Source organism: Ixodes scapularis, unplaced genomic scaffold, assembly GCF_016920785.2.
Source record: "Ixodes scapularis isolate PalLabHiFi unplaced genomic scaffold, ASM1692078v2 PGA_scaffold3__209_contigs__length_174095766, whole genome shotgun sequence".
Taxonomy (NCBI): Eukaryota; Metazoa; Arthropoda; class Arachnida; order Ixodida; family Ixodidae; genus Ixodes; species Ixodes scapularis.
This window is the reverse complement of record NW_024609868.1, coordinates 40,296,930-40,312,842: the sequence shown is the minus strand read 5'-3', so window position 1 is coordinate 40,312,842 and position 15,913 is coordinate 40,296,930. Positions and strand designations below refer to the sequence as shown.

Sequence of the window (15,913 nt, the reverse complement as noted above, 5' to 3'; positions counted from 1 at the left end):
ACGCATGCGCGTTGTTGTTATGCGCCAATCGAAGGCCACAGTTTGTGCTCCCGGCACGCGCAGTGTGGAACACGCAAAGCTAACGCAAATTCACTGTGCTGGCGTGCGATCGTATACGCGGTACTAAAACTCAGTATTATTTTGTACTTCCAATAAACAGTTACAGGGGCACTGTTTGTATGATATTTTTGCCGTTATTTGTGTTGCGAGCTGAAAAGTTGGCACTACCACTGAGATGTAGCGAGCAGAGAGTTGGAGGTTTTTGAATTCCGCGCTCAGACTTGCGATAGCGTACGCAATGGGAGTGTACTTTTATAAGGTTACAAACGTTACAAACATACTTCTACACATAAATTTATAATTTTAGTTTAAATATGTGCGGAAAATAAATAAATCAGTAACTGAATTTCGGTTCTTACCATCGTTTCAGGATAAATTGAGGCGCGGTGATTCGTGTGGCAGGCGATCTTTTGTCCCGCTAGTGCCAATGATTGCCGCTTTGGCGCGGCGGCTCCCCTCTGCATTTTAATCGGATATATATTTGGCTCGTATTTAGTTGCCAAGCCCTGCCCATAAGTGAGAGTGGCGGAAGGGCGTGGAGTTATCAAAATCGGCGTAGTGAGTTGTATGGGCAGTGCGGTTTAGTCAATCCTAGACTCTTAGATCGGGCGGGTATCATCGAAGCAAATAAAACATCGCGTTAGTGCGACATCCGCGGGTGTGGACGGAGATGCTGAGGTACGGCGCAGTCACCTTGAGCCAGCTCGCCAAGGGAGCGATATGTCGGAAGACGGCACAAGCGGTCGCGCCTGCGATTTCCCAACGCCGGGATTACTCGGACCACAAGATCCCGGATAACCTGCAGTACGTCGAGGACGCCGAGGACCCTTCCTTCTTTCACATGGTGGAGTACTTCTACCACCGGGGCTGGCAAGTGGTCGAAGATAAACTCGTCGAAGAGTTTCGCGGCAAGCTCAGCCTCGAAGAGAAGCGCAAGAAGGTCCGGGGCTACCTGGCTTTGCTGGGGCCATGCCACGCAGTGTTGGAGGTGTCCTTTCCGCTCAAACGGGACAATGGGGAGTACGTGATGATCAACGGATGGCGGGCGCAGCACAGCCACCACCGGACACCATGCAAAGGAGGTTGGTAGCGAGCAGCGGGCCACTGCGGCCCTGGCTAGCTCGGCGGCTCGTCCGCCGCGCTCCGCTGGGGAGCTGCCCGCACCCGTGCACGCCGGATTTATGGGCGGTGCTGGTGCGGAGTGTATTTTTTGAGGGTGTATCGGCGTATATCGAGCGTGTGGGAGATCTACTACGGCCTTCCACCCCAGGCTTGGGAGGGAACCGGGGGAACGGAGAACAAGGCGAGAAAGCGTGCGTCGATGGGACGATGGGACGACACGCCAGTGACGCTGAAAGAGCAAACTGTGCAGCTTTTCTTTTTATTTTATTTTTAAAGTCCGCTTTGTATTCCTGCTTTGTTCCGCGTTGCGCACGCAGCAGTACAATGACTATTCGCAGTGAATTTTTTTTTTTAAACCTCCTCGTATAAGATAAAAAGAAAAAAAAAAAAAATGCGAGCCACGTTTTTTTTGCGACATCCCGTAGTAACAAATATGACACGGATGTGAGTTTTTTTTCTTCTGTTTTTCAAGCATAAAGGCGACGGAATAAGCTATACGTGTCCTGTACACCTTTCAGTACAAATTTTAATATCTTACGACGGAGCTATATTCCCTTAGGATTTGAGAAATAAACTCGGAATGGTGGTCTAGAATATTTCTGAGCAACTCGGATTTACCGTACCGTCCTATACTCGTGTCTATTCGACGTTTGAGTGTGTACTTAAATATAGATACAATATATCCTTGACTCCTATAAGCCGACTGTGGGAATTGATGCAGCATTTGAAATGCATCACTTAGCTTCTCTGCATGCAGATTCTTTCTGCTCGAAAGCACACGGTAGCTTGCTAAGAAAAGAAAAAAAAAAAAAAAAAGTTCTGCAAGTCATAGAGGGGGTTTCGTCCTTCGAATGGTTGCAATACATTTCATATTTTTGTATCTGTTGCATACCTTAAAACCATGTAGAAACTACCATGAAGTGTCTTGATCTTTAGTGTTTCATGTGCCATTTCGGTTGGTTTGCAAATATCAATTTACTTTCAATGTTTATTTAATCAAGCAAAGGATTTGTTCCCATAGTCTCGGGCTGGCTGCTTCAAACTCGAGAAATGAATGGGATGTATGCAATTATAAAATCTGCACACAATGTATAATGCATTGAACTATATACACATACTTATAAATCAAAAACTTGCATAGCGAGATATTATGCAATAAAGGCATATGTAGAACTAATGACAATTATATAAAGAATAAGACACATGGAAAAAGGGACATTCACTCAAATTGTTTAAGAATAAAAGATACCTATTTTTTAGATGTTATAATGCTTGACATGGAAATTCACCATACACTATAAATTTTGGAGACTGTTAACGTGCCTGGCGGAATAGACTTGCGAAGAATCGGGGCCAAAGAACCAAGATTGTTACACACAGTCCTGTCTCATTATTGCGGACTCCTCCATTTCCTCAAAATATTGTCCATAATAATGAGACAAAAAAAGCATGTATGCACTTTGTTCCTGAAAAAAATTGTCTACATAATGAGGTATTCATATTTACGAGGTTCAAATGAACTAGACATGAGTGTATTTTATGATAGAATTGCACGTTTCCTTGCAGGAATTCGATACAGCATGGACGTCAGCTTGGATGAGGTCAAGGCGCTCTCCGCGCTGATGACTTTCAAGTGTGCAGTGGTTGACGTGCCATTTGGGGGCGGCAAAGCTGGCCTCAAGATCAACCCCAAGGAGTTCAGCGAATTTGAGCTCGAGAAGATCACCCGCAACTTTGCGCTCCAGCTCGCGAAGAAGGGCTTCCTGGGTGAGTTGAATCTCCAGTTTATCTGGCCTTCCTGGGCACCTGTGAGTTACAAGTTAACCTGCAGATCCTATACACTTGCCTTGTGTTGTATTGGCGTGCAGTTGGGTATCTGCTGCACGATACACGTTACGAACCTCAGCCTAGCAGTGGTACTGCACTGGCTAGTTTCTTTAGCTAGAGTGGACACTTCAGATGCCCCTTAGAGCAGAGTAATTTCCCGCTGTACACTTCCCCACAATCATTTACTACTTAGGTTTGAACTGAGCTGTGGGGCACTGAGCAACTAATGGTAGAAGCAAACGTCTAGCAGAAATGTAATAGCCACATATGGAATCTTCTTTCCGTGTTGACCACTGAATAAAGCCGGATACATTTGCACATTAAAGACCCCAGGCTAAGAGTGATTCAGCATTGACTAGGTCTCTTGTCTACAGCAGAGACAGGCAAACTCCCGCTGTCTAAACTTGCATTCAACGAATCTTTACTACTTGGTAGATTTGAACCGAGCTAATGTGGCACTGAGCAGCTAATGGTTGAAGCAGACATCTAGTAGAAATGTAACGACCACTTAACTTCTTTCCCTGTGCATCACCGGATAAGGTCTGGGCAAGATACTTGCATTTGAGTGTAACTGACCGCATTACGATTCCTTGTGGGCTTGGTTGCCAAGCTACCATCTCATCATAAGCAGTCAAGACACGGTCAATCACAAGCACTGATGTCTGAACCAGCCTTAAGATATGCTTCTTGGAATCACACACAGACAGGGCTAGAAAAATTTTTGGCCGCATGAGCATCTACTCTATCAGCATCTTGGTTGGCTGCCAAGTGATGCTCGTAATCAGATATTGTATATCTTCATTCACACAAACGACCTCATGATGGGTGTCGGACATTTTTTTATTTTGTCAGAACAGGGCTCCTTGGTGACATTTATGCTTGCATTGCTGAAGAGCTGGTGAATACTTTTTGTGGCTAGTAGTATAATTGAGCATTAATGCAGTTCATGGTGTACTTAGAATGAAGGATGAGCCATTAGATATTGGGCATCTACACAAATACTGCTGTACATTGCTTGCAGGGCCCGGTGTGGACGTCCCAGCGCCCGACATGGGCACAGGAGAGAGAGAAATGAGTTGGATCGCCGACACATATTCGCAGACCATCGGTGAGAGTACTGCCTGCATGGCTTTTTGTTTGGTCCCGAGGAAGCGGTTCTTTCAATTTTGCACTTACGTCCGGCAATACAACGTAAGGACCTAGGCCTTTTCTTTTTTTGTGGTGTCTCTTTCAGTGTCTAGTTGGTTGTTACAAAACGGGCCACTCCTGCCATAACTGAGCATTCTTTGTTTTGCTTAACAGCAGTTCTCTGTCCCGACCGGTTAACAATTCTTCCCGCTTATGAGCATGCAAGATGTGCAATCTCTTATGGTGACGGGGAATGGGGAAATTGCCAGCTAAAAGTTTTCTCGTCAACTAGTAAACAATTTACCTTAGTGCCACTGCTTCTGTTTGTGAGATAGACCAAAAGCCATTATTCATGTTCCAAACTTTTTGTGTTGATTTCCTACTGATATTTTATGTGCTTGTGAGTTTGGTGGAGGTAATGACGACTTTGTACTGTAACGAGTTGTTTCTATTTTTTCTCCCTGTGATGGGTATTTTGGGGATGGCAATCAAACTAGTGTGAAACTTGTGTTCCTGTGCTCCCATTCTCTGCAACATAATTTATTTTACTCTCTCACCTGCACTTAGGCCACACTGACATGAACTCACATGCATGCATCACCGGGAAGCCCATCAACCAGGGCGGAATCCACGGACGAGTGTCTGCAACCGGAAGGGTGAGCTTGTTTGCTGTCGGAACTGCTTGGACTTTCCGAGCGCCCAACGCTCCCATGATCTCTTTAAAAGTTCTGGGTTATTTTAAGCACAGGGTAGAGGCCCCGTCACGCTAACCTGTACGAGACAAAAACTGAAAATCTCCTTTAAAAGGGTTCATAATTGGGCTAGCTGGTAATTAAACATCTAAGTGGTACTAGTGCACGCATAGTCTTCTCTCCTCTCTATGTGTGCGCTAATACCGTTTAGAAGGCTAAAAACCTCCTATTTATTAAAAGCAAAGAACCTTTCCTTTACCCAGTTTCAAATATGTTTTAAATTTAATGAATTGTGACAGTAGCAGTATTTATACGTACTTTTTTTTTTCGACCTGTAACATTTGACAAGTTTTTGAATATTTGTTAACTTCGTAATTAAGGAATGTGCTCACTAGGGCAAGTATGTAAGCATTGTAGGCCACGAGAATGAGGAGTCGCACAATTTGGAGTACCACTGTGAAATTCCCCTTGATGTGTCGCATATGCCGTGCCTGTTTGGTTCACATGCTTACTGTGTCACTTGACTAGCGAGTGTAACATACCGCGAGGTATGCACTACAAAGTTTGGGTTGGGCATCTATGACATGTTGACTAAGAGAGCCTAGTCAGAAGGTTTTTCACACTTCTTAGCTTGAGTGTGTTCAGTGCGAAGGCACAAAAAGTAGGGAAGGACGGCGCATCTAAGGCTTTTGCCGCCATTTATGTTAATTTGTAGCTGGTGGAAAGCTGTGGCGAGCCTGGGCATAAGGCTGCCTCGTGATATGGAACGTGATATGGGAGAAAGGGAACTTTTCAATAATGTTTCAGGCCAATTCGTGTTAGCAGAATGTCAATGGGCAGCAATCTTAACGAGGGAGATGGGTTTCGAGTTGACGTGCGAAGGATGTTGTGGCATACATAACCTTGTTGCAGGGCGTCTTCCATGGAATCGATAACTTCATCAACGAAGCAAGTTTCATGAGCATGATTGGGACCACACCTGGCTGGGGAGGAAAAACCTTTATTGTCCAGGTAAGTCCAACAACTGTTAGACATCGGTGGCTATGAAATAACTTGGGAAGATCTGTGTCATCCAGAAAGCATCGCAGATGAAATCTCAATCTGCGATAACCAACATCCAGCATTTGTTAGTAGGAAAGGTGTCCTTGCCGGGTTTCTTTCAAGTGGTTTCCAAGCGTTATATACTGTGCGCTATAGTGCATATCCTGGAACGGTCCATACACAAGACTCAAACTAGCATGCCGAAATAGCGCAATACACACAAAATAAAAAAAAAATAAAAAAGTTTTAGGCCCGGCCGGAGCTTACAAGAATGATGCAAGTAGGCCGTCTACATTTCTGTTTTGTTAGATTACAGCAAAAAGTCTGATCAAGTGACTAATGTGCTAGTTTGATGCTGCCAGACCTTGTTACATTTCAGTGCGTTGCTTGAGCATACAAGAATCGAAGTGCCAAGATCAAAATTCTGACTTGATTTAGTTTCACATTAGAGAAGCCAGCTTCTCTAGTGACTTCCTGATGTGATCACCGCTGCATTAACCCCTTGCCTACTCATTATTTTTCTCCGAGGAATGTACAGCAAAACTTTGTTTTAAACGGGCACTTTGCATCAGTATAAGGTAAAAGCATTTCCTTGACTTCCAGGTGTTGTATCTTGCTCTAAATCAGGACTTCTAATCTTCTGGTTCCCTTTCACTGATAGATCTACTCAATGTGGTAATGCTGAAAACATTTAGGAAGGTGGAGTGCCACCTTGATGGGAGTGAATAAAACTATTTGCATCATTTTCATCACTCTCATCACTGCCCACCAAACTATCTAGGTAGATTCTGGGTTATCAAAAAGGCTGCAAGATTTGTCGTCATTCGCTCGCAAAAAGAAGTTTTTGGATCTCTTCGTCGGCTAAAGCAGACCTCCACACTGAAACCATTTTGTTTCGGTGCAAACGCTCATCCAGCTTGCGCTTTATTTTCTTTTTGTAAATTGAGCACTTTTTTTCTGTCTAAACAGCAACACATACGAACGAACAACCCAATGTAAGTGGAGCAACAAGGGTGGTGCTGCCATCTGCCGGAGAGCACGCTAAACAAGCGCTGAAACCGAAACACGAGTCACACTTGTGGTAGGGCTTTATGGTCCGTAAAGGGTGGCATGAGTGATACTTGTTAGTAGGCAAGGGGTCAAGAAAGCTACGACACAAGCAAAAGTGCTTTTGGACAGCTTACTACGTTGATAGAACCGAGCCAACTAGACAGATGCTCTGCTTCCATTTTCTGCTGTTCTAGTGTTCACTGAAAAAAGAACATCATGCAACAAGCTTTCTCTTAAGTTCGCATAAACTTTTTCATTTTTTTTTTTTTTAAATCTGTACATTTTGTAAGAGTCAAACCCGACTTTATCGAGCCCGTTTGCATCGAATTATCCCTTATATCAAACAATTTTTGTGCACACTAATGTTACAGTGATAATATATAACAAAAACTATGGTTACATCAAACAAAAATAGCAGCCGCTACCAACATATCAAACTGCCGAGAGCGCCGTTTTGCTCTGCAAGCTGGTTTTCCCCCAACGCAAGCGGCCGCATTGGGGAAAGGCAAGCTTGCAGAGCACCCCGTTTTTTTTTTTTTTTTTTTTTCCAAACAGTCTCGTTGATTGCCTGAAAAAAAAAAAAGTATTTTTTGCGGAGGGAGCGGGGAGAAGGTAATCCCTGCTCCCTCTTCCCTGCTCTGTCCGAGAATATTATTTTTTCTTTCTTTCGGTTGATGCGGCCTCCAGGAAGCAAAAAAAAACAGCTTGCTGTGCTAGCTGGCATTCTCCCAACGCAGCCGCTTGTCGTAGGGGAAAGCCAACTTGCAGAGTAAAACGACGCTCTGCAGGAGAAGGTGCTCCTGCTTGGATGTGCACCGTGCTCTCGGCATAGTTCGGCGCTAATGCGGGAATATAGAAGGCAGCGGCCTCAGCAATTTGGGGTCCGTCGATAGCATAGAAAAGTATCGTTATCGCGGATGTAATGAAGAAAAAGCAGCAGAAAGATGCAAGAATATTTAATTGTGTAATATGTCGGCAGAAAGTGGATCTTTTAGAGTCGAATTCATTAACTTCTATATCAAATTACCCGCTATATCGAACTAGTAGACGTTTTTATGCCAGTTCGACATAAACGGGTTTGACTGTATTACACAAAAATTTAGAAACAACCCAAAGTGGTAACAGGAGTTCCCTCGATTTGAAAAATTGATCTTTTTTCCTATTTTGTCAGTTGGCACGATGTACCATATTTTCGGGGCTATAGTTTGCAGCGGCCAATTTAAGCCAGAAAAAGGAGTTTTTGATTAAATAGTTTGCACCCGGTGCATAGTCCACAGCTGGTGCTTAGTTGACACGAAAAACTTCTTATACATGGAGCAGCTTGACAAATGTCTGCTTTCATAGCTCACAAAGAAGCCTGTGTCACACATAAATGATTGTTTACATACCCTTCATTCACAAAATAAGTCTAGTCTCGTCGCAGTGAACGATTTTGAAATACAATCCCTGTATGGCCTGCGCGTGTAGATAGTCCGCACAGCCTAAAATTTCAACTTTTGAACATGTATAGTTTGTGGACAATGGTCCAGAAACTACGGTACTTGTAACCTTGGGTTGCGACATTTTGCCTCGTAGTGCATTTTAGGTTGCACCAGCGAGGTAGAACGCGCTGGCTCGAGATTAGAGAGTGGCGCAACTCGAACGTCGCTTTGCCCAGGGTCTGGGAAACGTGGGCCTGCACTGCACGCGTTACCTGACGAGAGCAGGTGCCCGGTGCATCGGCATCCAGGAGGTGGACGGCTCCATCTTCAACCCCAACGGGATCGACCCCAAGGAAATCGAGGAGTGGAAAATCGTGAGCGCTTTTCTCCGACCACCCTTTCTTGGCTCTCGTTTCAAAGCGGCCGTTTTGAAAAGTCCTTTTGGGGCAACTTATTTTTGAAGGCAGCAAGGTGTGGTACAGCGATGCCTCATTAATGCAAACCCTGCTAATACAAATGTTTTGCTACGAAGACAAGGATTGCATGGACGAATCGGGTAAATGCACACATTAATTCGCGTTGGACGATTTTTGGGGGGGACAAAGGTGTCGATATTAACGAGACATTGCCGTATTCGTAGCTAAGATAATTGGAGTGCAAAAATTAAAAATTGAAAGAAAAAACAAAGGTTATACCCACTTTCGTTTAGTTTTAAGTTTTGTTTTATGTAGCACGACGTGGTTGGCACAAACATGCAATTCATGCTCTTTTTAATTTTTTTAAATGCAGATAGGAGTCTCGTGTGAAAACTTCTAGTGCGGTATAGCATGTAGGACAGCAACATATAGATTGTAAAGTTTGTTACTCTGCACTACACTGTAAGAATAAAGTGGAAAAAAATCGCTACTAATGTTTACACCCTGTTGAATAGCGTTCTCAGTTAAGGGAGTGCGGTTGAGGGCCAGGCTCGGTCTCTCGAAGTGTTTGCTGCAAGACTGAAACGATAGCTCTTTCCTTACTATGGGCTATGGGGCTCATTTCTGAAAGGTAGTCTACCTGACATGTAAAATATTTTTTGTGAAGTTCACATTGTGCAGCATCTGGTTGCACCCAGTTGGTTGTTTTTTTCGAAAGGCCTGTAAATGGTAAGCAAAGACCCAAAAAATGTTTCATAAATGTGCAGTAGGCTCTCATTAACTAAAACTCCAGTAAGTCACAAATTTTGTTCGAATTTTCAGAAATTTATCTGAATGTGATGCAACATAATATTGATTGTTATATGGATCTTGGCACATAAAAAGTAGATATTTGACAATTCTTCCCAGGCCTATTAATCACTATCAGATATTCTGCACATAAAACATTGGTGAAATATAAAAGTTTATTAATCTCTCAAAAATGCTGTCTATCCTGGACTGTTTTGATAGCACTAGACACCTGAAAACATAATTAAGTTTGTTCATCCAGCAAAAAAGTCTATTGTGAACAATTAGTCCCATTGAGTTTGCTTCTTACCAAGCATGGATGCACTGCGGAGAAGCAACACCTGCGGAAGTGAGCTTTGTGGGTGTTGCTTCTCTGCGGTGCACCGGTGCTCGGTAAGAAGTTCACTCAACTGGGCCGCGAGAACAAAAAGTATGAATTACACGAACACGCCGTTTGAATTAAGGGGCTTATAAATACATTAAAAACATAGCAGGACAGCCGAAATATTGAAATTTGTTTAACTTAACCCCAAGTATGACATATCTGAGTTTGAATTATCATGAGCCTACTATAATTGCTGTAATTCTGATCTCCCTGGGATAAGGACAGGGAATTTTGAAAATTTGAGAACTTGCTCTACTTGCGTTTTAATGGCAGTGTCGTTCTTAGTATGGAATATTCAGTTAATGACTACTTTTAGAGCAAGTGGGCATACCAATATTAATGGGATGGAATGATTGCATGCATAACAATGGCGCAAATTCTCTAGATGCCAACATCTTTTTGATTGAACCTGAGGTCACAATAAACTTTATTCTCGATTGTTGTTGGTCTTCTTTTTCCCAGAACAATGGCACAATCGTTGGGTTCCCTGGAGCAGAGCCCTACACGGGGGAGAACTTGCTGTATGAGGAGTGCGACATCTTCGTGCCATCTGCCGTGGAGAAGGTCATCACCAAAGACAATGCCAACAAATTCAACTGCAAGGTGAAGCATGCCAATCCCTCTTGCACGTCCCTCGTTCAAAAGCGTAGGCACCTTCAGCACAAACAGTGAGCGTGCTGAATGGTCACTAAAGGTGTGCACCTCCCTAAAAAATTATTAGAATTGTTCCTATTTCATCTGGCTACAGTTGAAAGTTTGAAGAGTGCTCACAGTGATGCTCAAAAGCTAAAGACACAAGCTAAATACATCAGTGTTGAACAAATTGTCATGCTTGTAAGAATGGACATATTTTGCAAAGACCTGGCCTTGCCCCGGATGGCATCATGCAGAGCTGTACTCACCATGTGCTGCCCACAATGTTTTATAGTTTGCAAGTCAGTTTTGCTAATATTAAGGCAATGTATGGTACATCTGTGCCCCATATTTGTCGCTACCCTTCACTCTAACTCATTTCTTCAGTTTGGTGTCCCGTGTCCATCTGTTTGGCTCAGGAAAAAAATCTATATTGCACACTGAAAAAAGAAAGAAGTTATTGGTACCTTTTTTTTTTCATCTTTTAGGTGATTCTAACAGTGGGTGTCTAGAACTGCTGTTAATAGTCTGGTATTTGCATTTATATCCAACTAACTGGAAATAAAATGACGATTGGCCCTCAGTCATCCGACTGATGACAATCAAGCCGGCTAAGGATGTATGTACAGGGTGTCTCCTAATCGGACTGCTCTGCCAAGTTGGGTAAATGCAGGGGCTAGAAACTTTCTCTGGACAGATCTTGCACGGTGTAGAAGGCCACTAGCCTGGGAATGTCTAATCGCCGCATTCTCTTCGCCCGCACGTCCAGATCATTGCCGAGGCCGCCAATGGACCGACCACTCCTGCGGCGGACAAGATCTTGATGGAGCGCAACATCCTGGTCATCCCGGACCTGTACATCAATGCGGGCGGCGTGACCGTCAGCTATTTTGAGTGGCTGAAGAACCTGAACCATGTCAGTTACGGCCGGCTCCTCTTCAAGTACGAGCGGGAGTCCAACTACCACCTCCTGGGTGAGCCACGGCTTCCTTTTAGAGCGCAGCTCTTAGGCACCCGTTCCCGGCTTGAGCGGTGTCGCCGTCGGCGTCGGCGTAACCGCGCGGTGCATTATGGGTAAATTTCCCCGCTAAATCTAGCGGAAAAATTTCCCCGCTAAGTCTAGCGGAAAAACTTCCCCGCTAAATCTAGCGGAAAAACTTCCCCGCTAAATCTAGCGGAAAAACTTCCCCGCTAAATCTAGCGGAAAAACTTCCCCGCTAGATCTAGCGGAAAATTTTTGCTGCTAAATCTAGCGGCAAAAATTTCCCCGCTAAATCTAGCGGAAAAAATTTCCCCGCTAAATGTAGCGGAAAAATTTCCCCGCTAAATCTAGCGGAAAAATTTCCCCGCTAAATTTAGCGGAAAAATTTACCCCCTAAATCTAGCGGAAAGATTTCCCCGCTAAATCTAGCGGAAAGATTTCCCCGCTAAATCTAGCGGAAAGATTTCCCCGCTAAATCTAGCGGAAAAATTTCCCCGCTAAATCTAGCGGAAAATTTTCGCCGCTAAATCTAGCGGAAAAATTTCCCCGCTAAATTTAGCGGAAAAAACTTCCCCGCTAAATCTAGCGGAAAAACTTCCCCGCTAAATCTAGCGGAAAGACTTCCCCGCTAAATCTAGCAGAAAAACTTCCCCGCTAGATCTAGCGGAACATTTTTGCCGCTAAATCTAGCGGAAAAAATTTCCCCGCTAAATCTAGCGGAAAGATTTCCCAGCTAAATCTAGCGGAAAATTTTCCCCGCTAAATTTAGCGGAAAAAATTTCCCCGCTAAATTTAGCGGAAAGATTTCCCCGCTAAATCTAGCGGAAAAATTTCCCCGTTAAATCTAGCGGAAAAACTTCCCCGCTAAATCTAGCGGAAAATTTTCCCCGCTAAATCTAGCGGAAAAAATTTCCCCGCTAAATTTACGGAAAAACTTTTCCGCTAAATCTAGCGGAAAAACTTCCCCGCTAAATCTGGCGGAAAAATTTCCGCGCTAGATCTAGCGGAAAAATTTCCCCGCTAAATTTAGTGGAAAAAATTTCCCGTGTAAATTTAGCGGAAAAACCTCCGCTAAATCTAGCGGAAAAACTTCCCCGCTAAATCTGGCGGAAAAACTTCCCCGCTAAATCTAGCGGGGAAATATTGGTCACGTGACCTGGGGGGTCACGTGACTTCTCCCCGAGGTCACGTGACCCCCTTCCGAGGTCACGTGACCTCGGGGGGCACGTGACTCCCCCTCCACGTGGACCCCCTCCCCTGAGGTCACGTGACCCCAACAAGGTCACGTGCCCTCGGGGGGGGGGGGGGGGGGGGGGGGGGGGGGGGGTCATGTGTGACCCTTTCCCCTATGTCACGTGACCCCCGAGAAACTGTGGCCCTCAGTACACTTCCCTCCTCCTCCTCAAAAGCTGCACTCCAATTCGGTGTTACAGGGAGTGGTAAACGGCTTTCACTTTTTTTTCTGGAGGTGCTTGATGGCAGACGTTGCAGGAAAATTTTAGGTAGTCCGCACCCCTTTGTTTAGGAGCACCGCATAGTGCCAACCTGTGCAAATCCCAATCATCCAGCTCCTTTTCGAGCCGGTGACAGACAACGTTGGTGGGTCGGTTGTGCCGCTCTCTTGCAGTGCTGCAACGCATTGACAGTCTTGTCTCAGTTTGGCTTGGCTAGTACGGTGCCGGAACGAGTCTCCGACTGGCTTCTTGACCGCATTCTCGGTTGTGATCCCTCGATTTCTGACTTCCTGAATGTGGCACGGCGGAAAAGGCAGGATGCAGCAGACGCCAGTTTTGTGGAGTTGCAGAAGTTGGGAGCGCTTTGACGACAGTGACATTTGCATTTTTTCGTCTTCTTTGCTGCAACTTTTAAGACCGACCGCCGAGATTGTGACATCGGACAGCGTGGCGCGCGGGACTTTTGCGTTGCAACTTGTTGCTTCGAGATCACTTTCGACGCGTGTGCGATGTAGGACGGTTAACAGACCGTTGTTCGGAGGCACGTTCCAGGCACTGTGCTAGTGTCATTTTGCGTGCAAGCCTGAGCTTTTTTTTTTGTTTCCAGAGAGCGTTCAGGAATCGCTGGAGAGGAGGTTTGGCAAGGCCGGGGGACGCATCCCCATCATGCCGAGTGAATCGTTCCAGAAGAGAATCTCCGTGAGTTGCCCCAGATGCGTACTTGTCTATGCGCTATTTCTTTATAAAACTTGGCAAAAGTTACAGCCCTGCCGAGCTAGTAAGGTCGCCAAAGCTAGGCACGTAACACCACCCGCAGGGGTTAAGTCCGGCAGTGCATTATTATGATCTTCCTTCCGACGCCCATTGTTTGCCAAGTTACGGTTCAGTGCCTATCACTTGGCTCGAAATTGGAGGATTGAGTTTGATTGGTGGTGGTTCTGTAAATTTTTTTTAATACCACTAATTTTGCTTGGGATTTGTTAATGTCCTGCAGCTGTAACTGTTGTAACTATAGTACAAGTTAGAATATGCTGCTAAGTGATTATAAATATAATGCATACAGTTTTTTTAAATATAAAGATGTTCAAGCTCTTAAGCCTAATTTATTGCATTCCATATTTCCTCAAGGTGATTGGTTACTAAAGTATGTACTGGGAAATGATCTCAACAAAGTCCGACGATCGGGAAATGTAATTTTATGTAATGATCATTAGAATTTGTAATGTAGTAATTGTCAGCTAAATCCTGTCATGGTATTTTCGGAAAATGTTTGACATTCGTCCAGTTCTACAAATGTAGCCTTATATTTCTAGTAAGAAAATGGTAATTGCCATCACAATGTCTGACACAGTATAAATTAAGTTCTGCTTGTAGTCTAGTCTGTACATAAAGGGCAACTTTGCTGATTTCAGGAAATTGCAAGATATAGTGGGAGATTTTATGAGAAGTACCAGTGAACAGCTCTATATAATTTCCTTTTCCCCACAAGTCAAATATTTTCCCTGCAACCTTGCTTTAGACGTGATCACAAACTGGAACTTTGGCTGGGGCTGTGAGTATGGGTCGTATTGCTGTGATGTGTTGTGCCCATGAGGTTCAAGTAGTTACCCAATCTGACATGCAGATTGGCACTGTGCAAGATTGTCTGCATCCAGCGGTGTCTGCGCCACTGCAGTCTGAGTGCATGTCATAAAAAATACAGCTAAAGTTTCTAAAACAAAACACTCTTGCGACAAAACAGACATTCACTGTGTTGAGATTAACGTACAGCAGACGTCTGGCTTGTGGCATGTCCACAACGCTGTGACCAGTGCTTAGGTGCATGCATACCCCATAAAGCATTGTGGTTTGTACTGTTGGCACCACCTGTGGGCTTTGCCTATAAAAGTAAAAACGGAGATGGCCGAAAATTGCTGTGTCTATGGTGTAGTTGGCTGTGCCATATGTCATCTAGTTAGACTTAGCTCATTTTGTTGGCTGGAACTTTCTTTGGCCATTTTAATTAACATTTATTTGACTTGTGGACTCCCGGTGGTACACAAGAGAGCTGCATTATTTTGTTAAAAACCCCAAATCGAGCAGAGTTGCCCTTTAAAAGCATAACTATCGCTGTTGGTGTCACTTGTGCACAAGCCTTTGCTTTGTTCATCCTGCAGGGTGCATCAGAAAAGGACATTGTGCATTCTGGCCTTGATTACACAATGGAAAGATCAGCCAGGGTGAGTGAATGAACTCAAGCTCCAAGTTGTTTGTGGGTGCAGGACTGGGCAAGAGGGCTTTCCCAATTCCAAAGTGTGTTTTCCTTATGCTAGTGGCAAAGTCAAAGCAGTTTAACAGGCAAGAGTACTATGTGAAAGCTTTAGCCCAAAGCTTAGCTTTCCTCAAGGTGGTAAGTCCAAATGTTTCCTAATTCTGCAGAGGAGATTTTCAGAGATTACTAAAGTTTTCATTGCATAAAATTTTTTGGTCACAAAAACCTTGTATGCTTGCATACAACCCACGGTTTGACTTGCATAGAAAAAACTGTAGCCAATTGGTGACACGACTTTTCCTGCTTTGGCCGGTGCCATGTCTAGCTAGCTCGTAGTGCTGCCCATTGAACCATATGAGCTGCTTGTTCACATGGTACAATTTCCTTAGTTCTAGAAAATTATGTTTTCTTGTGTGCACTGATGTTGTGTGGAGAAGCCTGCTATCTAGTGGAAACCCAACATTATCTACCTGCTTGACTTATTATTTGGCAAACATGTTTTGGGGGTTCAGCACTGTGAAGTTAAAACATTGTGACGCTGCACCTCACTTTCTTTTTCACAAAACGTGAAACTTGTGAAAACAACGTCAAAGAGGTGAGCAGTGTGTAAAGGATGAAAAACATTTGATGGGCCAGAAGTCAGTGTAATAACTTTGTTGCTC

General features: G+C 44.2%; 1 protein-coding gene across 1 annotated transcript in view; it reads left to right on the top strand.

Annotated features, from left to right (window-relative positions):
* The first annotated feature begins 501 nt into the window (after window positions 1–501).
* The window catches only part of LOC8024453 (glutamate dehydrogenase, mitochondrial), a 16,472-nt gene continuing 1,060 nt past the window's right edge, over window positions 502–15,913 (top strand). Inside the window, exons 1-10 of the mRNA XM_029981679.4 lie at window positions 502–1,142; window positions 2,749–2,949; window positions 4,031–4,117; window positions 4,705–4,793; window positions 5,742–5,840; window positions 8,578–8,715; window positions 10,394–10,534; window positions 11,334–11,538; window positions 13,608–13,699; window positions 15,157–15,219. Coding sequence (XP_029837539.1) covers window positions 731–1,142; window positions 2,749–2,949; window positions 4,031–4,117; window positions 4,705–4,793; window positions 5,742–5,840; window positions 8,578–8,715; window positions 10,394–10,534; window positions 11,334–11,538; window positions 13,608–13,699; window positions 15,157–15,219 — 1,527 coding nt within the window. The 5' untranslated portion in view covers window positions 502–730. The remainder of the gene's footprint in view (window positions 1,143–2,748; window positions 2,950–4,030; window positions 4,118–4,704; window positions 4,794–5,741; window positions 5,841–8,577; window positions 8,716–10,393; window positions 10,535–11,333; window positions 11,539–13,607; window positions 13,700–15,156; window positions 15,220–15,913) is intronic.